A 26,141-nucleotide genomic window follows, 5' to 3' on the forward strand; every position below is an offset into this window, starting at 1 on the left:
ACATTAAAAACCTTGGCTCTTCATTTTAGATAAAAACAAAACAAAGAAATATGCAAGAACACTCACCTTATTATATTGCTTAACCTTTTTCCACTCAGAAGCAAAGTGAAAATGGCTTGATGCAACCAGTATAAAACCCGAATAGCCTGGGAGTAGCTTTTTGCTGCTTATAAGTATCATAAGGATGGAAATAAAGCCTTTAAAATATGAATCTTAAATTTAATTTGATTTACTAAGGGACTAGAAACGCGTCAATCTTACTGGTAAAAGGATAATGTTTAATTTTGCCCTGTAAGCAAAACATAGCATCACTATGAAAACCTTTTCTCACCTTGACAGAATAACTCATACAGATATGCCAAAAAACTTACCTTATTATATTGATAAATATAAAATTTCACTCCCCAGGATACTCATTGTTGGGTGGCCAGTTCCACAATACAAAGTGTATGTTCTTTTACAATATCAAGGCAGGTGTAGCCTGATGAAGCCAGCTTACAAATTTAACTATGCTCAATTTAGAGTACAACAAAACAATATTATATTATTTCACCTTCTAGGCTACTCATCTGTGGGTGGCAAGTTTGACAACACAGAGCGTATGTACTACGTGGCGGGGGCACCCCACAGTCTGGGGTATGGGCAGGTGGTGTTCTTCACGGAGATGTCCACGGGTAACATCCTCAGCTACGAGACCTCTCAAATACTCACGGGTGGCCTTCCATTCTCAGGGTTCGGGCACGAGCTGATGGCCGTGGACGTGAACAATGATGGGTGGGTAATCTAAGATTTTATGATTTCGTTGTTAGTCATCTATAAGTTAGGCAGGCAATGTTTCCATCAATGTTTTAAGTATGACAAATATATGACCAACAGTCAGTCTTTCTGTCTGTTTGTCTGTTAGTCATTGCTGCATGGTTCAATCAGTTGGTCTATCAGTCAGTCAGTCATTGTGTATCAGTGTTTCCCTTTTTATGTTTTTCATTCAAACCACATATCTTTCTAAACCAATTGTAACAAAAATCTCTCATTCAAAGTTGTTCAAATGGATGCGTTTGTTAGGGCATTAGAGCTAAAAAGAGATCATAAAAATTGATCTTTCTTAAGTTTTTGTGTTTAAAATAATTTTCAATAAGTGCAACTGTGTGCTTTTTTCATCACCAGATTGGCTACATTACTGAGGAATGAAAGATGAATAAAAAAAAAAATAATTAATTAAATTCCTGTTTATGATTATTTCCATGCTGCCATATATTGCAGATATGATGATCTCATTGTTGGCTGCCCCTTCTACTATGTAGAAGAGAAGGACAGCATCAAGATAGGAGGGGCCATCTACATTTATTCAGGACATGCTGATATGGTAGGCTGGGTATTTTTTTACCCCAATTGAAAGCATTAAGCGGTTTCCTGTTAGCCGTGGGCAAGTAAATTTATATTAGACCCGTGCATGTTTCAAAAGTTGGAAGTCGGGCTAGGGAACTAGCTTTTTGGAAAACCTTGCAATAGTTTCATGCATTTTAACAGTTTTAATATCATAAATACATGCCTGTTATCTCTAGCTAATCCCTTTCCACGGAGTTTATTATCCGGAAAACTTTAAGCGCTGGGAATCATCAACCTCTAATAAAGAAAACCAAGTCAGGTTAAACATAGTACAATGTAACCTAACCGGAAAACAAGAACAACAACTCATCTTTCCTTTCCGGACAACCACGAGTGCACACCTATTTTGGCTCAGGACTTTTTCGTTCTTTTAATTGTGTTTATTGTCTGAGTTTGAAGGATAAATTTTATTTATCTTTTCTGTATATCATTCGGTTTACTTTTTTTATACTTTTTATTGCAGTTTTTGTTATAATTCTGCTTTTGCTGGGTATCTTTGTTTATAGTGCTCATGTACATGAGCACGTGCACCACAAGGTTTTCGTTCCATTTCCTTCTATAGGTAATCCACGAGGACTTCGTGCCTTTTTCCTCAATAAATAATTGAGAGCATTTGTACAGCGTTTGTTTATTTACACTGTGGTTTAAATTTAACAATTGTTTTTGTCTGTTGTAGGATATTTCAGTTTCATTTGATTTCAGAAATGAACTTACAAAGGAGAGATTCGTGTGGTCACATCAAGGCAAGGTGGGATCCTCACGACACTTGCCTGGCATGTACTCTACTTAAAAAGTGTGCAGTGTGCGATTTATGGTCTTACGACATATGGACACAAGCTGGTCGCCCTTGGACGTTGATCAGCCGCAAATGCCACGAACCTCTAACGGACGTTGATGATCCGGTGACTTCACTGGTCAGGGATGACCAGCTGACATTTCATTCACCGGATACCAGGCACGATGGTGGTGTTGTCTGTAGGTCGTCATCTGACTCCCAACCTTCAATACCGGCGACATTGATCGTGGACCTACGGATCGATCAATGTCTGACCAAACATTCTACGGTTTTTGGCCGGTGACATAAACGGTCATGATATGACCGGCCAGTCACCGGTCGGGTTAGATATGACCGGCCTGTCACTCGTCCGGTCCGGATATGACCGGCTGGTCACCGGTCCGGTTGGTCATGATATGTCCGGCCGGTCAACGGTCCGGTCATCGGTGACCGGTCTGGTCCCTTTCACTGGTCCGGTCCAGTCACCGGTCAACAGTCAGAAGAAGGCATCAATCTTCATCATCGGATGACTCTTCTTCCAACTCGTCATCGACGAATGAATCTTCGTCATCAAGGAGTAGACATCGACACGCTCATCTTCGTCGAGCGATTCTCATCGCCGCTACGCGCGTAAGCGATCACGTCGTTGTTCACGGAGATGCTATTCCAGAAGATTCCGGTCTCATTGCAGCGGATGTACATCTCGACATCGCAGCCGATCCAGATCGCGACATCACAGAAAACGAGCACGTCGACAAACCTCAGGTAGACATCGTACCTACCATTCGGATAGTAGATCAATGTCTTATTCCTTTATGGAATCACATGTTTCCTCATCACATGTGTCGGCTACCATGTTAACAGCCACACATGTTGGAACTTCAGGAGTGCAGCTAACAAGTACTGCTACATTATCAGCACCACGGGTGTCTTAATGCTACCCATTCGAATCCTGATGTTTTATGGGTACAGAATGCGTCTGGTCATTTTGTACCGGTCAATACTAATAAGCATAATCAAATCGCAGACGTCGTGGATGATAATTCACCTTTACCAGACAATCTGGCACAAGATAGTTTCATTCCTGATCCTGCTGTTTCTCTACACACCTCTGTTCCTGTAGAGAGTGAAGCTGAATCCGATGCGTATACATTGATACGAATAAATTTATGGCTTTCAGTAATCAAATTTACAAGCTGATATTCCAGACTGGGTGAAGAGTTGTGTCCACGACCTGTGGAGACTTCTTCTAATTCGACGATCTCGATCACTGAACAACTCGTTCGTACGTTTGATACCACCATGGTTACTACGGCACGTTCCCCCTGGATACACGCCTTCCGATTGTTTCTACTGTCTTATCTGTTTTTCAATCGTTGGAATCAGTTGGAATCAGTGAATAAAACTATTCCTAAACGAGGAGATATGTGGAAAGTACCGAAGGATTTTGCAGAGTCTAGACTTCAGGAATGTAACTACAAACCACCAGTACCCGATCCGACTTACGGTTCAGATTGTTCTAAATTACCATCGCAGGATCCAGACATCAATAAGCTTTTGCTTACGATGCCTAGCTCATCTACTTCAGTGTCAGTCCCTTTTTCCATGAATGAACATTGGGAAAGTAGAGAGCGAAGATCTTTAGGTCTATCCAACCAGGTAGACTTAATGCTAGCAACCTTGTTACACTTGGTTTGTGATTGGTCTGATTCTGTTCCGGAAGAACTTCGGCATTTATTGATTCACCAATCACAAACAGCATTATCCCTTTCACATAATGCTGATTCTTCAATGTCTGAGATGTTAAGGATTGGATCTTATCCTTTCATCTTTACCTAAAGATTTTCTCTTAGAACCAGGTATAAACTCGCTCAGAACGGCTCCTCTCACATCAGGTTTCCTTTTTGGTGGAAGGATACAAGAAGCAATCACAGCTGACAAGGATGACCAAGTTCATGCTTCTTTAGCTAGAAACTATTCTGGACAACGCCAAGGAGCCTTTAAGCAGCCTTCTTCTAGGCCACCAGCAGTTCCAGCATCCAAGAAGGCTAAGAGAAACAATCTTTTATCTAAAAGGCCTGCTGTTAATCCATGGTCGGGTCCTAACAGGCCTTCTTCCTATAACAGACCTTCTTTTTCTAAGAAGTTTTCTGGTAGAGATTCTGGGAAAAAGAACAAACCCAAGCCGGATCAGAGGAATTTCAAACCTTCTGCTGGCAAGGGCGTACTGCCTCCTTATCAGCCCTAGGTCCCTACCCTTTCTATCTTCACAACCTCCGATGCCGGAAATACCAGTCGGGGCCAGACTTTTCCACTTTTCAAACCGATGGCTTCAAATTACCAGTATTAGATTAAAAGTGTTAAACATGTACCTTCTCAAACCAACTTTCAAAATGGAGACTCCTTCCTTCATACGGAATTCCATCAAACCCCTGCACTGGGGGGTGTCTTTGGATCTGGAAGATGCGTACTTCCATGTTCCTATACATCCCAACTTCCGAAAGTACCATCGATTCGCCTTTCATGGCAAAGTCTACCAGTTACGGGCCATGCCATTTGGTTTGGCGACCGCCCCACGAGTTTTTACCAAACTAATGTCTGCAGTCTGAGTTCACGGGATTTTTCTTTTTCAGTATTTCAACGACTGGCTCTTACACCAGCTCGATCGTCATTTACTTCTGACCAACCTAGAATTCTCTTGGAAGGAACTCCTCTCTTTAGGACTCCTTCTCAATGCAGACAAATCAGACCTCATTCCTTCTCAGGACTTCACTTTCATGGGAATGAATTTCTTGACACACATCAATCGGGTCAGAGTGTCATGTCAACGTTTATCAGACCTTCTGGTAAAGGTCAACTGGGTTTTGTCCCAATCTCATATAACAGCTCAAGAATTCCTCTCTCTCAACGGTATCCTGAGCTCAGTAGCAGACTTTGTGCAGTTGGGACGTCTATTCCTATGTCCTCTTCAGCATTATCTCTCAGCTTGTTGGAAATGGTCTACGGGCAATCTGTTAAAACAGATTCCAATCCATCCTTCCCTAGTGTCTCATCTTCAGTGGTGGCTAGACGAGGAGACTCTGGTAGCAGGAGTACCATTTCTTCCTCAGCAACCGTCATTACATCTTATCACGGATGCGAGCAAGGAAGGATGGGGTGCTCACCTGGAACCTCTCAGTCTAATAGTTTAAGGGTTGTGGTCTCATCAGGAATCTCACCTTCATATCAACAATCTAGAAATGCGAGCAGTATTTCAAGCTGTATCTCATTTCCAGTCACATTTTCGAGACTCTTGTGTGATGGTGTCAACAGACAACACATCGGTGGTGGCTTACATCCAGGCACAGGGTTGAAGACATTCTCAATCCCTTTATCTGGAAACCAAGAAATTACTTGTTTTTTTGCAAAACACTCAACATTTTTATTCTGGCCAAATACATACCAGATCGCCTCAACGCCCTGGCGGATGGGTTGTCTCGCAAACACCAGATACTTCCATCGGAATGGACACTTTATCAAGAAGTGACCAACCAGATCTTCTTCAAGTTTGGTTATCCCCTGGTCGATCTATTTGCGACTAGACAGAACTACAGACTACCTCTGTATGTGAGTCCAGTTTACGATCCAGCAGCCTGGGCAATATTGTCTCGTACGATAACCTAATTACCTCCCCTTATAGCTCTTCAGCAATTTACTTCCGGGGTGTTCATTGTTCAAGATGTCGGACGCAGACAAAGGAATCAGCTAAGCGTGTGAGAAAAATGATAGTTTGACAGGATTTAAAGTACGAGAATTGAAAAGCTACTTGGCTAGCCGTAGGCAGAATGTTTCAGGCAATAAACAGCAATTAATTGATCGTGTAAAAGGGACATTTAAACTTGGTATTTCGGACGTAAACGGAGAAGACGATGGCGTGTTGCAGCATAATGCTAGCTCGCACAGATTTGTTACACCTTCGGGTGAGAAAATTCCCCATCCTGACTCATTAGATAATTGGACAGATGATTATTCAAAACTCTCGGAATTTGGAGATAAAGACATCTACAATTATCTAGTGTTAAAAATGAATTCTCAGAGACATCTCAAGTCTAAAGTGTTCTATGAAGATGGACATGTACATAAAGTCCAGGTCAGTATAAGTCTTTGTGGCATCAGTTCAACATGCCTATAAAAATTATTATTAATGGTGTTTTCATATTATATGATCTGCATAATAATTTTGATGAAAGTATTGTTAAATATAAAAAGCGATGTGTGCTTTAACCCATTTATGCCTAGCGTATAGAAAAAAGCCTTGGCAAACAGCTTAGACCCAGATGAGACGCCACATGATGCGGCGTCTCATCTGGGTCTGCGCTGTTTGCTTAAAGGAATTTCTGTAAGAAATCTTCTAAATATAGAAATAAATATACTAGACATCCCTAATTTTGGAAATAAATTGATCCAATTTTGAAGGACGGGAGAGTCCACTAGGCTTAAATGGGTTAATTACTTGTTAGACATTCCGACGGTCAAACAGTTTATCATTTTAATTTATACTTTGCATTTACTGACAGATTTTGCAGTGTCTGACTTTCAGGTAAAACAGGAATAGAAGCATACAAAGATGTAAAATAAATTTATTTGTTTTCAGACAAGTAGCATCGATGAAAACACAAGTCATCTCTACATCCGAGCAACTGTCATCCCATCATTTCCAACAGCCGATAAGAAAAAGTCTCCAGATTATCGACCTTGGGTTCTCCTTTCCAAAGTGACTGGATGTGTGCATTCTGCAACCTGTAATTGTCCAGCAGGGTAACTATTTTTAGCTTGTTTTGCAATAATTTCTGTTATCATGATGTTGTAATTATCATTCATATCGCATTATCTGTATAAACCTTTTTCAGTAAAACAATGCCAATATCATACATTTCCTGCTGTGTTTATCCATTTGTGAGATTACATATGCTACAGACAATTTTGTTACTTATATCCACATTCAGTTAGGAACAGGCCATATTGAAGCATTTCAATTTTATTTTACATTTATATTTGATTATAATAAAAATGTAATATAAGCACTCTTTTGTATTGTCTTTATTTGATCGCATGTTGTGTCTTATGTTGTGTCGTGATGTTTTGTGTTGTATTGTGCTGTTAGGCAATAACTCACTTGCCTTAAATTAAATAATTAAGGACTTTCGGTTGATCATAAGGATTTCTCTCCTGTTGATGTTTTTGGAGTTTCTTAGTATTATATTTATCATTTCTGTATGCAATCTTTAATTATTGATTTATTTGTCTGCCTAAACCATTGTATATGCATTTTGTTTATGTAACATTCTGAAAAAATTAAATTGCAAGGAAAAATGTGACCTAGTTCAATTACTGCATAATTATTTATTTGCCCATCAACTGTCAAATTCATTATTTTTTTCAGAGAAGGTGAATCGTGTAACCACATCGGCGCGCTCTTGTATGCAGTGAAGGACATTTCTAACAAAGTGCAAGATGGCAAGCATTCCTCAACATCTCAAAAATGCAAGTGGTCAAATCCCAGGAAGAGGAAATTAAGTCCAAAAAAGAGTCAGAGTGTGATTTTCAAGAAACACAAGTTTGAATCCTCATTGAGGAAACCTGTAAGTGGCTTGTTTGTAAAAGAGAATGCTACATTCACAGAAAGTACAGTGAACATTCAACGACTGAGAAACAGACTTACTGAAAAATCCTTGAATGTAGGTTGGCTGCAAAACTTTCCCGTGCACAAGGAACCCGAGCCATTGATACCAACTATCCACAAAGTTGAGTTCATGTACAGGGACTCGGTGAACTTAGAGTCACCCGAGTGTTGCACAGTCTTTGAGGCCCATTTTAGAAATATTAACATTAGTGCCGATGACTGTCAGGCTGTGGAAACAATGACTCGGGGGCAGAGTAGCCAGCCATGGAAGGTTGCCCGAAGAGAGAGGATAACTTCTTCATTCTTTGGAAAAGTTTTTAAACGAAAGACTGACACTAAGCCTGACAACCTGTTGAAGGAGATGCTGTATTCTGATTTCTCCAACAAATCTACTGCATATGGAAAAAAACATGAAAAACCCGCACGGAAAATGTATGTCTGGAAAATGAACACCGTCCATAAGGGATTGAAAGTAACAGAATGTGGGTTGTTAGTAAACCAAAGGTACCCACATCTTGGTTCCAGTCCAGATGGCCTAGTTTATTGTCCACATTGTGAAGAGAGTCATGGACTTGTTGAAATTAAATGCCCCGCATCAATGAAGTGGCGGATGATCACACCTGAGGAGTGTTGTAATGACAAAGACTTTTTCTGTTCCCTTGTCGATGGAAAGGTGGTTTTGAAACAAAATCACCTGTATTACTATCAAGTACAAGGACAAATGGCAGTCAGTGGTCGAAGGTGGTGCGATTTTGTTGTTTGGACATGTGCCGGCTTGTCAGTGGAGCGTATCACGTTCAATAATAAACTGTGGATGCAAATGCAAGCCAGACTTGATGACTTCTACATTAAGTCCTTCATCCCGGAGTTGTACAGCCTACGTGTGTATAGGAATGTACCTTTAATTTGAAGAAATTGAACAATGGACTGGTAGTACATAAGAAGTGTCTGTCTATAAGCAATAAAATGAATAAGATCAGTACTACTACTATAGACATGGTTTCTGTTTGAAAGTGAAAGGTTACTTTTTGACCTTGTGTGTTACCGCCTTGTATGCGCCTTGTATGTTTGAAAAAATAAATACATGTTCATGTTATATAAATTCATTGATGGGAAATAGATGTACCATTACATAGGATTGTACTCTACAATGTTTTTGAATTGTCATATGATATTATTATTTGACTTGATTGTTTGTTATGAATTATAAATAATACAAGATTAAATGACTTGTTCAAGTTAATATGCATGAAATAAATGTGTGTACAATGCTTGGTTATAAATCTTGTATTCCTTTCTTTAACTTCTGTGATCATATTCCAGAGAAATCTAATTTAATCCGATTGTTTATATTTATTTAAATAAATGATATATTTGAAAATAAATCATTTTATTACTACCGAAAGTATTTATTTATATGCAAAGAGCCAACTAAATGTTTGAAAACGTTGAAAGTCAGATAATTGTGTAACTTGAAGTGTTTCTGGAATATAGATTTGGCATCATTAAAATGAATTTATACCCAATTCAAAAGCAGCTGCTGTAATGGGACATGTAAAAAGATTTTTATTTTTTATTAAGTGTGTCAGTAAATGCCTTAAAGTGCTTATTTTAACCACGGCATTGCAGAAATGATAATGCAGCTGTATTTTCAGTACAAGTCTACACCATAAGGGCATTTTGCTCCCCAATTTATACTGAAGTGTTCTTTGATTTTATATTTATGACACAATTGGAAAACTTATTTTTACAATCTATAAACAAGTCCCTTTAAGCATGCCCTACAAGTTTGTATTAACACCCAAATAATACTTTAACAAATACGGTAATACTAGTATATGGACTTTCCTTCAGTATCTTACTATTTAGAAAGCCAACACAAAGTCTTTGAGGCAACATACTATTTTATTTTACTGTAATAAATAAAGTACGTGTTAGTCAGTGATAAACAAATTATGCAAACAGGCATTTCAAGCAAAACATATGTACATATATGTTAACAGTTTTTCAAGTAACTCTATATCAAGGTCATTCCTGTTAACATGAGATTAAACAGTGTTTGTTAGCCAGTCATTGTGTGAGCACATTTCACATTACAATTTCATTTATTGTTTGTTTATTAATCCTGCACAAGTGGAGTTTGTAGATTGGTCAAGTATGTGCATATCTTGAACAGTTTAGAGACACGAGGGGCCATTGAAATAGGAATGTTTCCTTGAAGTATCCGGAAATTCTTAATCCTTTCCATTTGTCGCTCAACGTGTATCCTGCACATGGCAATGTCTTTAGTGAGAAGCACGTCTTTCTTGGAGAATGGCTTATTGGCTTTTTTGAACGGTGGTATTATTAGTTTGACTGCTTTTGGTGTTGTCAAGTCACTTATTGTAAAACCTTTATCCACCATAATAGCATCACCTGCGGTTAACAGGTCTAGTAAGCCACATTCCTTTGTAATCTGCTTATCACTTATGCTTCCACACCATAAATCAGATACAAAAGTCACAACACCATTCGGGCTAATGCCTACTAGCGCCTTGTAAGTCATGTGTGATTTATAGTCACTGTACATTAGGGACTTAAGTTGCAAAGAGCTAGGGACTTCAGTGTAAATCTCAGTACAGTCAACAATGATACGGGTATCTGGAAATTTGTCTTTGAACAATTTTGGCATGTTGGACTTTATGACTTCTATACTTGGCCATTGCACTAGGACAGCAAGTTGCACGCTTAAATAGTCAATCCACCGGTTAACAATGTCACTACACTGTGATTTTGACAAACAGAATCGAAAGGCTAAATCTTCAATCAGAAGTCCTAAGCGCAGTCTCATCAATACCATGAAGAACTCGTTTATTACTGACAAGCTGCGCGGTCGACCTCCTTGATTCGTAGTGTAGCTTACTTTCCTTCGTGAGGTCTGTTCTTCTGCGTTGTCCTTTATTTCGTCAAAGACAGCTTGAAAATGTTCATTACTGGGTATACCTGTATAGAAGCACAACTGTTCATCTTTGTCTTTAACATCATAGTACGTTAGCAACGGCAAGGAACACTGAATGCCAACTTCACATGTGTGTGTTTTTGTCTGTGTTGAACTGGTTGTGTATTTTTTTATAGGATCAGTCTCTGTTTGTGTACTTCCGTACCTCATATCTGGTTCTGCCTGAACATACGTGGCCCTGAAAAAAATTATTTACTATAATTATAAGTTATAAATCATTTGTCAAGTAAGTCTATAAAATATATTTAGCGCTGCAGGAGCTCATAACTGATGATAAGCCATTGAAAACTAATGTTTAAAATTTAAGTTGATAACCTGTGTTAATTTTTAAATGTATTGAGTTGTGTTCTTAACAAAGTATTTATGCTTAATCAGCAATTTATTTATTTTTAATTATAAATGTAACCTATAGAAAAATATAATGATATTTATTTTTTAATTATACTACACGTATGTACATATGCGCCTGTGGCCAGTTTAAATATTACCTTGTTCCAGTTTTTTTAGGCGCCAATACAGGTAATGCACAGTAATCGTGTAGGTAGGCTGAAACCTCCATGATGGTCTCTATATCTGGTACGTTGAAATGCGGTCCGGGTTGGTAGTTCTCATCATCGTCAGACTCAATTGTGAGGAAAGCATCGTTGAGGCTAATATCATCACTGACATCACTGTTGTTGTTACAGTCAGTGCTCTCAAGAGACTGTAAAAATAACAATCAGCAAAATAAAGCCTCAAGTATATCTCTATTAAATATAATAAATGTACATGCACTGCTGGTGTCCAGTTAATCGTAATGCAGAGAAAATGTGTGTAGTGAAAATGAAAAACGTTTATTTACATATTTGAAAATGGAGAGAATCGGTAAAAAAGTCCCTTTAAGATAAATTGTACTTTGAAGAAATGTCCAACGATTCATTGTTGAGTAACTTACTGTTGTTGGGAATGTCTTTGTGTCTCCGCTTTCTGTTGGAAACATCGATGGCAACGGATTATTTTCAGTTGGCCCTCTTAATCCAACAAAGTGCTCGCTGCACAGAAACTTGTTGGCATTCCACTTAAATGTTCTCATCACGGTCTTACATCGCTGAATCCACACTCGTTTTAAACATTTATCCTGTGAAAATCGATGCATAGACACTTTTCTGTCATCAATTATCATGCCTCTATAAATTCCTTTACAAATACAACAATATTTTCGAGTCTTTCTAGCTTTCTTTTTCACTGCGTCATCCATTGTTTTCGTTTATCGATCTTTATCTGTGAACACCCCGGAAGTGAAATGCAGTCGTCTGCGCATTTCCAATTTGAAGAGTATTCAAGGGAAAGTAACTCAGTTTACGTATCGGACAATAGACGCGCTTTCGTTCGCTTGGGACCAACTGGAAGCTTACGCCTATCCCCCACCTATTCTAATTCCCTAAATATTGGGGAAAATCAGGGTGAGCTCATGCCGGATACTCCTGATTGCCCCTTGGTGGCCAAGGAGATCTTGGTTCAACAATCTTCTCAGTCTCCTGTACGATTTTCCCAGGAAACTTCCTCACAGGTCAGATCTTCTATCTCAAAGCTGCTGACTACATGCGGATCCAGTAATGTTCCACTTTAACGTCTGGCTGTTATCAGGCAATCTCTGCAGAAGAAACGTTTTTCTGTCAGGGCTTCAACCCTTGTTGCTTCTGCAAGTAGAAAATCCATCAGAGCAGTCTATGATGCTCGCTGGAAGCTCTTCTCTAATTGGTGTATTCGAGGGAAAATTGATCCCCTCAATCCTTCTGCTAGACGCATAGCGGATTTTCTCATCTATCTTTTTGATGATAAGAAACTTTCTCTTAGCTCTATCAAAGGATACAGATCTATGATTTCGCATACATTGGCTTTTACTAAGTCATCACAAATCTGTGCTGATCCAGCGATTTCGGAACTTATTAGAGCTATGGAACTTAAACGTCCTGTATCTCGAACACTGGCTCCTAAATGGGATTTAGCTTGTGTACTTAGTTCGCTTACTAAGGCTCCCTATGAACCTCTTGATCAGGCTTCTTTACAGTTCCTAACCTGGAGGTCCGTTTTTCTTCTTACTATGGTTTCATCCAAACAGAAAAGTGAAATTCATGCTCTTGCTATAGAAGATAACCATCTTCGTTTTGATGCTGTCGTTGGATATGTTACATTATTATGTCAGCCAGGATTTCTTGCTAAAAATCAACTTCCCTCTATGGCTTTCAAACCCTTCAAAGTTCCAAGTCTTCTAGAACTTGTGGACATGAAGATGATGATAGACAGCTTTGCCCGGTAAGGGCTTTGAAGTTCTACCTTAAGAGAGTAAAGTTTATTCGAGGTTCTCATAAAAGACTTTTCATTCCATAAAAAGGGGGGGGGGGCGATGTGTCTGGGGCTTCTATTTCCTGTTGGATAGCCTCGACAATTAAGAAAGTTTATTCTTCTCTTTCATACAGTGATTTATCCCTGTTTAAGATAAGACCGCATGAATTAAGAGCTCTTTCGGCTTTGTGGGCTTATATATTAATTATACCCCACTGTCTGAAGTGCTTCAAGTTGCTTTCTGGAGGAATCATCATACACCTTCTCCTCTTTTTATCTTCGTTCTCTTGAGTGCCAACAAGACAATTTGTATATGTTGGGTCCTCTTGTTGTGGCTCAAACTGTTATTTCTACTATCGCGTAAGTACTCTGTGCCATCCGAGAATTAAGTACGTACAATATGGTACTTACGAAGATAATCTGAGGACATGATCTATTCTCTCTGGCTGAAAACCCTAAATATTGGTTCTGCTGTGATGGGAAAAAATATGCGAACCTTCCTGCCGCAGCTTCAAAATCAGCTAGAGATAACAGGTATGTTTTATGATATTAAAACAAATTTTTAAAGTAAAATTCATTTTAATTATTAAATAAGTAAGTCCCACCTCCCACCCCGCTCATCGACATTTTATGTTTTTGTAAAGAAAAGATGAGTTGTTGTTCTTGTTTTCTGGTTAGGTTACATTGCACTATGTTTAACCTGACTTGGTTTTCTTTATTAGAGGTGGATGATTCCCAGCGCTTAAAGTTTTCCAGATAATTAACTCCCTAGAAAGGGATTAGCTAGAGATAACAGGTAAGTATTTAATAATTAAAATGAATTTTACTTTAAAAATTTGTTTATGATCAATAAGTCTGAAGTAAGTAATTTCAGCAATTTTATATTGTTGTCAGATTTTGTTTTGTTTGGAATAAGTGTTTAATACCCATGTCATTTAGTTGAGCTTCTAACTCTTGCAATCATGCCAAAGTACCAAAGATGGTCTAAGTTGTTACTTTCAAATCCTGCTTTCATTTACAATCATGTATGATCATTTAAAATTGGGTATTCTTTGAAATTAAAATGACAATCCTTTATCAATATGTGATTTGTTTGTCTGTCAATTCCCAATGACAACACAGATGAAAATGTGAGCTTGATTTTCTGTTAACTCATAATAACAATCCTTCATCAAGATATTGGTATGTTTTTCTGTTCATTCATAATAACAACCCTTCATTAAGATAATAATATTGGCTTTATTCTATGTTAATTCATAAAAACAACCTTTCATCAAGATATTGGCATGTTTTTCTGTTCACTCATAATAACAACCCTCATCAAGATATTGGCTTTATCTACTGTGAAACCATTTATTTTCGTCGGCACAAAATTTCGCCCTTTTCATAAAAATGACTATTTCGTCCGCTCTTAAATTCGTCCATTTCTGGTTTTGAAAAAAAAAACGTCCGATTTGTTTGTAATACATGTAATACGCGGTTGCGAAAAAATCGTGCTGGGGAAAGAGAGGTGACACTTGGTAGTCACTTGCAGGAGGTGGGCCTTGTTTGGCATATGCCAATTAACAAGTCTGTTATTTTAGGTGATAGTAACTGTCCCTTATATGTCATTGACACGTTCTTTGTTATGATTAGCGGATAAGTGGGACTGAATAATCGTTAACGAGTGTTTTAAACAACGAAGCCAATTGCCAATTAGTCTTTTTCCATTACTATCACGGTCAAACTGATAACAATCTTACCTTTATCGGCGCCAATTAGAGAAGATAAATGTTTTTGTTATAAAAAAACAAAGGTACGGGTTTTTATGTATATGTACAAAAATAGTATATGCAGTTAAAACCAAACACAAATCAAAATGTTCTTTATTAATTTGTAACAAAGCGCAGAATATATTTCAGTCAGGTGTTGATCACACATCGTCATATTTTAATTGCGTTTAATAGTATTGTCTTTAATCCGGATTCGCCGCGTGTAGGCTGTATAATCTGCAACACCCCTGAAAAACACAATACACACAATGGGTAATAAAGTTGTTAACAATAAGCGCTAATCAACACTATTATACCTAAACGAAGTCGACGCATTCGATACAGCCTTATTGCATTCGCGTTTTACAGGAAATGTCAGTTGTCAGTACACTGTATAATGAACACCCCTTTGTTTCAAAACCGGATTTAACTTGAGTGTGAATAGTCGACTGTTTCATGTTCTTTGTATCAATACCATCTGTGTATCTGTATTATAAATATACCAGTCAACAAACAAGGTGCGCGCTTCCGCATATGGGTATTCGGACGTTCAAAAAATTGACCTTATACGGTTTAGCGTTCACGCCGTCAAACGCATTAAGCAATATAACTCGTTTTTTTTCACTATTTCTTTATTTGCAAAAAATACTAGTGGCTTATAACTTACCTTGCAATCTTTTTTTCTCGCATTTTGCAAGTGTGCGAGTGTTAATTTCGAGCCCTGTGTATATGGGTGGATAACGCTGGATTTAAATGCCTCATGCCTACGGTAATTCAGTCTTATTTGTTTCAAATATGGGACATGATTGTTCGTTAGGATCTTGAATTCGTCCATCGGTCGAAGGACGAAAAAGGCGAAAATTAATGTCGGACGAATAATAATGGTTTCACAGTATGTCATTTCATAATAACAACCCTTAATTAAGATAATGGCATGTTTTTTCTCTCAATTCATAATAACAACCCTTTATCAAGATATTGGCTTGTGTTTTTGTTAATTCATAATAACAGCACCACATGCTAATGTAATCATATTGTTGTAACAGATCACAAACCTAAAGGTGTTAACTTAATGATGATAATTGTGTTTGATTATTTTGGCTTTTTCTGTTAATTCATAATATCAACTCTGCATGGTAATGTGAGGATGTTGTTGTTACAGATCACAAACATGACCAAGCCTCACGTCATCACAGGTCGCTCTACAAATCGGGAGGACTGTGAAAAGCTGCAGTGTAGGCACGCACGCTTTGGCTTCAGTCTGGCCAAGGCTGGTGACCTCAATATGGATGGTTACCAAGGTAGATTTAGTAGATACATAATGACCTCAATATGGATGGTTACCAAGGTAGATATAGTAGATACATGGTGACCTCAATATAGACAGTTACCAAGGTAGATATAGCAGATACATAGTGACCTCAATATGGACAGTTACCAAGGTAGATATGGTAGATACATAGTGACCTCAATATGGATGGTTACCAAGGTATATATAGTAGATACATGGTGACCTTAATATGGACGGTTACCAAGGGAGATATAGTAGATAAATAGTGACCTCAATATTGATGGTTACCAAGGTAGATAGATATAGTAGATAAATAGTGACCTCAATATAGATGGTTACCAAAGGTAGATATAGTAGATACATAGTGACCTCAATATGGATGGTTACCAAGGTAGATATAGTAGATACATAGTGACCTCAGTATGGATGGTTACCATGGTAAATATAGTAGATACATTGTGACCTCAATATGGATGGTTACCAAGGTTAATATAGTAGATACATTGTGACCTCAAAATGGATGGTTACCAAGGTAGATATAATAGATACATAGTGACCTCAATATGGATGGTTACCAAGGTAGATATAGTAGATACATAGTGACCTCAATACGGATGGTTACCAAGGTAGATATAGTAGATACATAGTGACCTCAATACGGGTGGTTACCAAGGTAGATATGGTAGATAAATAGTGACCTTAATACGGATGGTTACCAAGGTAGATATAGTAGATACCTAATGACCTCAATATGCATGGTTACCAAGGTAGATATAGTAGATACATAGTGACCTAAAAAAAATATGGATGGTTACCAAGATAGATAAAGTAGATACATAGTGACCTCAATACAGGTGGTTACGAAGGTAGATATAGTAGATAAATAGTGACCTCAATATGGATGGTAACCAAGGTAGATATAGTAGATAAATAGTGATCTCAATATGGATGTATACCAAAGGTAGATATAGTAGATAAATAGTGACCTCAATATGGATGGTAACCAAGGTAGATATAGTAGATAAATAGTGACCTCAATATGGATGTATACGAAAGGTAGATATAGTAGATACATAATGACCTCAATATGGATGGTTACCAAGGTAGATATAGTAGATACATAGTGACCTCAATACAGATTGTTACCAAGGTAGATAAAGTAGATACATATTGACCTCAATATGGACGGTTTCCAAGACAGATATAGCAGATTCACAGAGGGCTTAGTGAAGACATGTTTGAAAAGCTGAACAGTTTGATCCCTGGCCTGGACACATAATTTGTGTGGGAATAAGTCATGAAATTATGGCAATTTGCCCCCCTTCATCTGATATAAGTAAGGCAGTTGTCAATTATTGGCTTACATTTGTGTACTTAGTTCTGGTAACCTTGCTCAGAGGGGGTAACGATAAGATGGCCACATCCATGCCGAGACCTTTTTTACACCCTTTATTAATTTGGTTAAATTTGTAAATGCCACTCACTTCCAGCCATATCAGTAAGAAAGTGAGTTGCTTTTAATTTAAATTAATAATATTTTTATATGTTGGGTTTACTCGCTACAAATTTTCTTAGCAGGAGCTGTAATTTTGTGTTCCCCCTAAGAAATTCTGAAGCAAGTAAAGTTGAGATATAGAGCAAATATTAATAGGAAATATTGGAACGTAAGCACCATTATATAAATGAAAGTAAGAAAGGGGTAAAAACTGCAAAAAATATATGTCCCTGCCTGGACGTCGCCATCTTGACATACTTTAGATTATCTCGTGATTGCCCCCTCTGTAGCTTACCCAGAAGAATTTGGAGTATTTCAATCGATTGCATTCACTGAAGCAAATTTCTGTTGAAAATTTCTAACAATCCAATAACAATACAAAACATTAGTATCACATTTAGCCCTTCATACCGTATACGTGCGCTTATAAGACGCCCTCCCTTATAAGACGCACCCCGACTTCGGACTTTATAATGGGTGGATTTGAGACTGACCCGCGTGTAAGACGCGGTCAAATTTTGCCGTATTCATCGGCCGAAAAATGGCAGAATGTTAAAGAAAATCATCAATTAGTAAAACATTGAGAATTTTCAAACTCGCGCTGCATACAATTAGTAATTCACGCAAGTCTGAAAAATAAAAGAATCAAACAACAAAGTAAATAATATTTGTTTATTTTATGATATATTAGTGGGTTTTAATTTATTTTCAAGTATTATTCATGCAATAAAAATAATTATCAAATTGACAAAATTTCTAACAATTGCGTATTAATCATTTGCCCTAACAATTGCAAACAATTGCAAACATATTACGTTCGTAATATCAATGCACAAGCAAAATTGATCGTGTCAGTCATCTTAATTGTATTGTTTTACAGGTATTAAAATCTAATAGGCAGATATTTTGAAAGCGTTTAGTTTTATTACCTAAGATTATGCAAATTTTACGCCCATTGTCTATCAATAATAGGTAACGCCTACTTTCATAAAATTAGCCAATCGCGTGATAGAGTGATAGACTCCGAAGCGCAGATCGAAATCACATGTCAAGAAGAAAGCCATATGCGGATAATTGCATGCGGTCGCTCTTTGCTCCCGTCGTTGTTGGCCCCTAATAAATAATGTGTCATCGGCATTAGTGGGTCGTCTGAATAAACGTGTTTATTTAACAATTGACAGTTGCAAACTGGTAACTTATTTCAGAGGATACCCTAATTGCCAATTATGTCTTAATTGAAACTTAACGACGTGGATCAAAGACGATCAGGTGATACAAACTTGTCAAATAGCATTTGTAATCGGCAGCGTGTTTATTAAAGAATTGACAGTTTAAAACTGAGAATTGATTTTGCTGTTGTTTTAAGCATGTTGGCATCGTATTGCCGCTTACACACGTATACTATAATGGCCAATTTATATGGCATTTAACGACGTCGCGCGCAGACAATCAGGTGATAAAAACTTTTCAAGAATAATCAAGGACAATATAACGTCTTACGCCCCAAAAATAACAAAATTCAAAATAAAAATAATAGACAACAAAATCAGTAACAATACATTTTATTACAAATAAATCGGTAACTGAACATAGCGTTCCGATACACGGTACGAGCCAATACAGACTTTAGATAAAATGCAAATGGCTGCCGCGATGATTCAAAACAACTGAAAAGTGTCCAACTTGGCTAGCATAAGCCCAGTAAACTCGATATTTTGAATTTTTTTGTTTATTTTCACCAGTATCTCGCTTATAAGACACGACCCCAACTGTAACTTATTAATTTAAGTCTCAAAAATGCGTCTTATAAGCGCAAGTATACGGTAAGTCAATCAGTCTCAAATTTATCTTCTTTCAGTTTATAAGCTACAATTGAATGGTTTAGACGTCATTGTCAAACAGTAATGATTTGGATGCCAGATTTATAGAAATTTAAGTAGGGAAATTGTAGTACATTTATCTAAAATGCTCTGTAGGTATTTATGTCAGGTTATTAACCAGTGTAAGACAGATTTAAGTGCAAGGGTTTTTAAAGTAGATTGTAATCTTCATAGAAATTTGCCATAATTTCAATATTTGGTGTATTATGTATCATGTATCAATTAGAATAGATAACATCTACCCACTTAAGAAATCTTTTTTTGAAGGGTATATCATGTAGGCAATATTAAGTATATCCTAAGGTAAACAATCTTACGCTATGAAATGTTCATACCATTTAACTAAAAATGGGCTAGTTAGCAATATTGTAAATTATCATTGCATTTTAAGCCACACACCTTATTTGGCATAGTAAATTTAAGTATATATAAGAAACATATTTTATCTATGCCAATTAGGATATATCTGGTGGTTACAAGGTATAAATCTGTCATTTTTGCGTTTTAAAACTTAAAAATAATCGCGTTTGTCGAAATGGACGTAAACGTCTCGAAATCCTGCTTTCGGTTTAAAAAGTGGTACTGTTTGAAAAATAATAAATTACTTGCTAACTAGGCTATAGATTTAATGACAATTTTGCACACTTTCAAATTACATCTATATGTATTGGTTAACATGTATTTTATTTCAAAGTCAGAGGCAAGGTGTGTGGCTTTAATGTGATTATATGTTATGATTGTCTTGTTTCCAATTGCCTTGGCTAAACCCGCTAGAATTTTCATCATGATTTTTAGATTTTGCGGTTGGTGCCCCATTTGAAGGCCGAGGGGCAGTGTACATCTACCATGGGTCAGCTAAAGGGGTCCAGGAACCTTTCTCTCAGGTAACTTGGGGCTCTGCTCGTTAGAGTCAGTTTGCAGATTAAAGCCAGTAATTATGCCCCCGGATCGAAAGATCGGGGGTATATTGTTTTTTGGCCTGTCTGTCATTGTATGTGTGTGTGTGTGTCCCAAAACTTTAACCAAAACTTTAACCTTGGCCATAACTTTTGCAATATTGAAGATAGCAACTTGATATTTGGCATGCATGTGTATCTCATAAAGCTGCACATTTTGAGTGGTGAAAGGTCAAGGTCATCCTTCAAGGTCAAAGGTCATAAAAACAAATTCAAAAACTTTAACCAAAACGTTAACCTTCTTCATAACTTTTGCAATATTGAACATAGCAACTTGATATTTGGCATGCACGTGTATCTCATGGAGCTGCAAATTTTGAGTGGTGAAAGGTCAAGGTCATCCTTCAAGGTCAAAGGTCAAAAAAGTAATTTAAAGCGGCGCATTAGGAGGCATTGTGTTTCTGACAAACACATCTCTTGTTTGTATATTATCTTGCAAATACTCTTCAAATCTCGTTGCATACACAATATTCACAATATTCTAAAATTCTGTTTTCAAATGTCCCATATCTCTATATCTTCTACAGATTTTAACATAAGACTGTACATATGTGTGAAGAGCCTTTTTGAACATTATTGAAAAAGACCTTCAACTGCAACGAGCTATTTAGCAGGATTATGTTCCCTGCCTTACTTAAAAAGTAAGGTTAAGGTTTGGGTGCAGGATGAAATTTAATTTAAGGTTTGCAAGCCCCAAGTAAATATCACTGTTATATCAAAGATATTCAATTACAACTTTAGCTTAATTAAATTAAAACTTAAACATGTCTTCAGAATAATCATGTGAGGTTGTCAAACCAAGGCCCATCAATATGACCTGCAATTTACAGAATTATGCATGAAACACATGTTTATCTCTTTATCCACAACAGGTATTTAATTAAAATTTTAAATATTTCTCATGAACTCTTATTTTTGATAACTGACCCTATCACTGTGGCCAGCCTTTCAGATGAAACTGCCCTATGTAATTATACAATTAGGGTTAACCATTTCCCCATCAGAAGCAAAGTGAAAATGGCTTTTGCAACCAGCTTAAAATGTAATTAGATTTTCTAAGGGACTACAAACACATCAAAGTGCGTTTATAAGGGGTAAAGAGTTAAGGTGCACATGTCTTTTGGATGAAGTCACTGTTCATGGCTAATTACTCTTTACTTGCAATTTAGCAGAATTAAGTCCCATTATGTACTTAACAAATTTGTGTTAAGGTGTGTTTGCAACAACTCAATATCTCTTTATCTACTACAGATATATTCAATTAAAAGTCAATGTATGTCTTAAGTGGTCCTTATATATTTTAATAGTTGTAATGGTTCCAACATACATGCCATACGTCCCGATCTCGGCGGGACAGTCCCGCTTTTGGGCCCTTTGTCCCGCCGTCCCGATATGAGACGATTTGTCCCGACATTCGTAAAAAACGATGTAAGGTCTATATGTTCCCAATCAAATTCGCTATTCAAGCTCTGTTTCGCTAACACTTACCCCCGCTAATCACTTTATTGCCCCCAATTAACAACCGATTCTACTTATCGTGTGTACCAGTGTTGTTTATGACACCTTATCAGCGATTTATCGGCAAATTATTGATTTCATCAGGCATTCACACCATGGTGGTCTTCAAGATAGTGGTCGCTTATTGCTATCGATAGTTGTATTATAATGAAATTTATGTTGAAAATGTGTTTATTTTTGTATTTGTTTGAAACGGTTTACAAAACAATTGTTTTGTAAAATTAACTCTACGTCATTAATGAGTCTTTTACATTCAATGTTTAGTTCATAAATAGCGGGATAATCCGAATGTGCAATATACCAAAATCGCAACAAACAGTCCAATAAGTGATACCAATCCTGTCTAGTGTAATTGGGTGTAATTGTAATAAAAACAACGAGGTGCTATGCATGACAGTTTGACCCTACTCCAATTAAGCTAAAAACCACGAGGTGCTATGTATGACAGTTTGACCCTACTCCAATTAAGCCGCGACAATTGACAAGTAACAAACTGCGCATGAATACATGCTTAAAAAACATCGCAACAAACAGTAAAAGTGGTACCCATCTTGTCTTGTGTTATTGTAATAAAAACAACGTGTTGTTATTCATGACAGTTTGACACTACCCCAATACAGCGCCTGACAATTCACAATTCAGTTTAATATGTGTATATAACAAGAAAACAAAATATGATTATTAACATTAGAGAAATATAATTCGAGTAAAGCATCCATAGACTTCTTTTGTCCTTTTGTTTTTGTTGGTGTAAAAACGGTTGAGGCGTTGTTGACAGTTAAAATGAACACAAAGACGGTTTGCTTCCACCAAAAACCTACCTCGGAAATGTGTACGGGCGCGCATTCCGTTTGTAACTGATGTAACTGTTCGGTAGATAGTTTACTGTAACCCGTACTTTCAGTGTACTGGATAGCCTCCCCTGCTTTAATGTTTGCCATTAAAATTTATATAATGAGTATTGTTGTCGTAATGTTCTAGATTTTGTACTCTAAAAAGATGAATATTTTCTTCGTTGAATATTATCCTCGTTGTTTGCTATTGTATTATTTTATGAAACTGTTATTGTTATGTTTTAGATTCCATGCTTCATATCAGATGTTTTATGTCTTGAATAAAAGTATCAAGAGTATTTGTTAGTACTATACTGACTACAGGAAAGGTGGAATGATAGATCGTTTTAGGTGTCCCGCTTTTTGGTCAAATGTCCCGACAATTTTTTATGGAATGTCCCGCTTTGGACCTACAAAATTATGGCATGTATGGGTTCCAATGACGTCTGTGCACATTTCAGAGGATTTTTGCTGAAGATCTAGCAACAGCCACTGGTTGGACAGCGTTTGGCTACTCGCTATCAGGTGGCATGGACCTGGATGATAACACGTACCCTGATCTATTGGTGGGAAGCTATAGTGATAACAAGGTAGGTACCCTGGTCTATTGGTGAGAAGCTATAGTGATAACAAGGTAGGTACCCTGATCTATTGGTGAGAAGTTATAGTGATAACAAGGTAAGCAGCTCATAAATTACTATGTTATTATTTGATCTCCTTTTGTATAATAATTTTCTGCTTTAAATAAAATTGGAATATGAGCCGCTTTTAGTTAAAATGGATCTTAGGCCATCTGTAGCCAGCTCAAGGCCAGCCAGGACAAAAGCTTCCCTTCCCAGGAATGAGACCACAAAACCTTGTGTTACTTTTATGCAGACAGGGTCAGGAGCTTCCCTGGCTGCATATACGGGTAGCATACAACCCATTCTGTTCTCCATATTGCTAGGTGGCATTGCTCCGGACCCGCCCAATCGTTAAACTGCATTCCAAGATCAATGTGACCCCGGACCGCCTCAACATGAGCCACTCGGCCCAGCGCAAGTGTATCATAGACCAGCTCAAGTACTACTGCGTGGAGATTCAACTTTGTCTCAGATACACTGCAGAGCCTGTTGAAAGGTAGTAAACATGTTAATTTAGGCGCACTATACTATTACTATTTGTTATAAATTATTATTATTTGAACCTAATTATTATTTACTCATACATGCCATACGTCCCGGATTGTCCGGGACAGTCCCGGAAATGAAGAACTTGTCCCGCTGTCCCGGAAATCTGTCAAATGTCCCGGAAATTACAAAATCCATATATACATGAACCTTATCTTAGGCTTAACTGCACCTCGAATCTGTGTATATCTGCAGCGTCTCCATGACAATGCCTACCCGAATAGGCAGACTACGCTACGTGTCAAAATCGATCAATTAACAGGGGTATTGTTATCATATCGATTGTCTCACGTTCGCGGTCAAACCGAAAAGGCGGCATTGTTTAATGTGGTTGTGAATTGACTTTAATCTACTACGTCATTATTTCCCTAAGGGCAAAGGATAGTTGTTCACACATCTGAAGTCCAACATCGCCGAGTAAAAAATTAAAAGCAGTTTATGTTCGCATGTTTAATCGACAAAGAAGTTGAGTAAAAAAGTAAGCATATAAAAACGTCATCCTCACTAGGTTTATTATTGTCTTGTTCTACATTACACACCGGTTTTCATCAATAACGCAGTGATGTCACCATCTATGTTTAGAACGCTTACACTGAAAACACGTGGCTTGTATCTAGTAACGGAAGTAGTAATGTTTAATTTGACGTTAATGGATCAAGTGTATTTCAGATAGGCTTTCCAACTTTTGCAATTAACGATGCGAAACAAAAAAAAAACGTACCAAAATTGCATATGTCTATGAATATCGCTACATTTTATACATGCCCCGGAAAATCGGCAAAAGTCCCGGACAATTTAACTCAATGTCCCGGAATTGGTCTGAAAAATTATGGCATGTATTATTTACTGAAGATTGAATTAATCTTAGATTCACTACAGAGCTAGCGCAGTGGATGGTACATGCGCTTAACACCTAGGGGACACAGGTTCAATGCCCTTCCTGGAAACATGTGAATTTTGTTGGTGGTCACCATACCGGACAGGTGGGGTTCCTCCGGGTACTGCGGCTTCCCCCCCACCACAACACACAACCACACCAAAATTGAAACTTAAAGTAACAGTTTAATAGCTGGAAATTGCAGCTATAATTCAAAATTCGTCCCAACTTTCGTAAGTCTAGTAAGTTAACAAGGTAGGAGTGCTGGGACACAATGCGGGTCCACACATTATGTAGCATCTGGCTTGGAGAGGGCACACTGCGGGTCCACACATAATGTAGCCTCTGGCTTGGAAAGGACCTCATAAACTGCGAAATACACACACACTACAGAGCTTGTTGGAAGGTACGCAACTTGTTGATTTAGGCATTATTACTCAAACTGAACATAGAATCAATCTTAAATCTTAAAAATGTCATGTATAAGCAATATCTCCCTGTAGGTTTGATGAGCCTGTGGATATAATCTACACCATAACTGCCGAGCCAACACGGTTCAACTCTCGCGTGGATTTCTACGACACAAAACACGGGTACTCCCAAGTGGTAGAGGATACATTGACGCTCAAGTCTCAAAAAGAAACTGGTGGGTTGGACGCTGTGAATCCGCAGTACAAATGCACAACGAAAACAGCTTACCTTAAGGTATTCACAATACCATGGTTCAATGTGATATTTTATCTTAAAGACAATAAATATACAGTCCTGTTTTCACTTATCTATTCTTATTTTATGTTCTGGTGGTTTATAGAGAAATATCAGTGAAATAAAACTGATAATTTCACTGTTTCAAACAGTGAAAATTATCGATAGTTTACTGTGAAATGGCGTCATTTTTAGCTCTGCGTTTTCGGATAAAATCTGAGGTTTTATCATAGCCAGCTCGTCGTGTCGTCCGATGTCTGACTTCCGTGGTATGCCGTCCGCGTCGTGTTAAAACGTTAACATTGGCTCTAAAATCAAAGTGCTTCCACCTACAACTTTGAAACTTCATATGTAGATGCACTTTGGTGAGTTCTACACGCCACACCCATTTTGGAGTCACTAGATCAAAGGTCAAGGTCACTGTGACCTCTACAATTTTTAACCAGGTTTTCCGAAGGAAAAAACTGGTTATTAGATTGGCGAATGTTGGCGGGCTGGCTGGCGGGCGGGCGGAACAAGC

At 37.7% G+C, this 26,141-nt stretch overlaps 2 protein-coding genes across 4 annotated transcripts in view; both read left to right on the forward strand.

Annotated features, from left to right (window-relative positions):
• The window catches only part of LOC127855440 (integrin alpha-6-like), a 128,702-nt gene that overhangs the window by 59,891 nt on the left and 42,670 nt on the right, over window positions 1-26,141 (forward strand). For all 3 annotated transcript variants that reach the window (XM_052391016.1, XM_052391015.1, XM_052391017.1), the window contains 7 exons: window positions 561-774; window positions 1,261-1,363; window positions 16,060-16,198; window positions 20,359-20,447; window positions 23,332-23,460; window positions 23,817-23,989; window positions 25,420-25,621. In XM_052391016.1, coding sequence (XP_052246976.1) covers window positions 561-774; window positions 1,261-1,363; window positions 16,060-16,198; window positions 20,359-20,447; window positions 23,332-23,460; window positions 23,817-23,989; window positions 25,420-25,621 — 1,049 coding nt within the window. The remainder of the gene's footprint in view (window positions 1-560; window positions 775-1,260; window positions 1,364-16,059; window positions 16,199-20,358; window positions 20,448-23,331; window positions 23,461-23,816; window positions 23,990-25,419; window positions 25,622-26,141) is intronic.
• On the forward strand, window positions 4,624-9,034 carry LOC127855443 (uncharacterized). The gene is made up of 3 exons (XM_052391022.1): window positions 4,624-6,290; window positions 6,795-6,958; window positions 7,584-9,034. The coding sequence occupies exons 1-3, from the start codon at window positions 6,225-6,227 to the stop codon at window positions 8,731-8,733; spliced, it is 1,380 nt and encodes a 459-aa protein (XP_052246982.1). The 5' UTR covers window positions 4,624-6,224; the 3' UTR covers window positions 8,734-9,034.

Source organism: Dreissena polymorpha, chromosome 13 (genome assembly GCF_020536995.1).
Source record: "Dreissena polymorpha isolate Duluth1 chromosome 13, UMN_Dpol_1.0, whole genome shotgun sequence".
Classification (NCBI taxonomy): Eukaryota; Metazoa; Mollusca; class Bivalvia; order Myida; family Dreissenidae; genus Dreissena; species Dreissena polymorpha.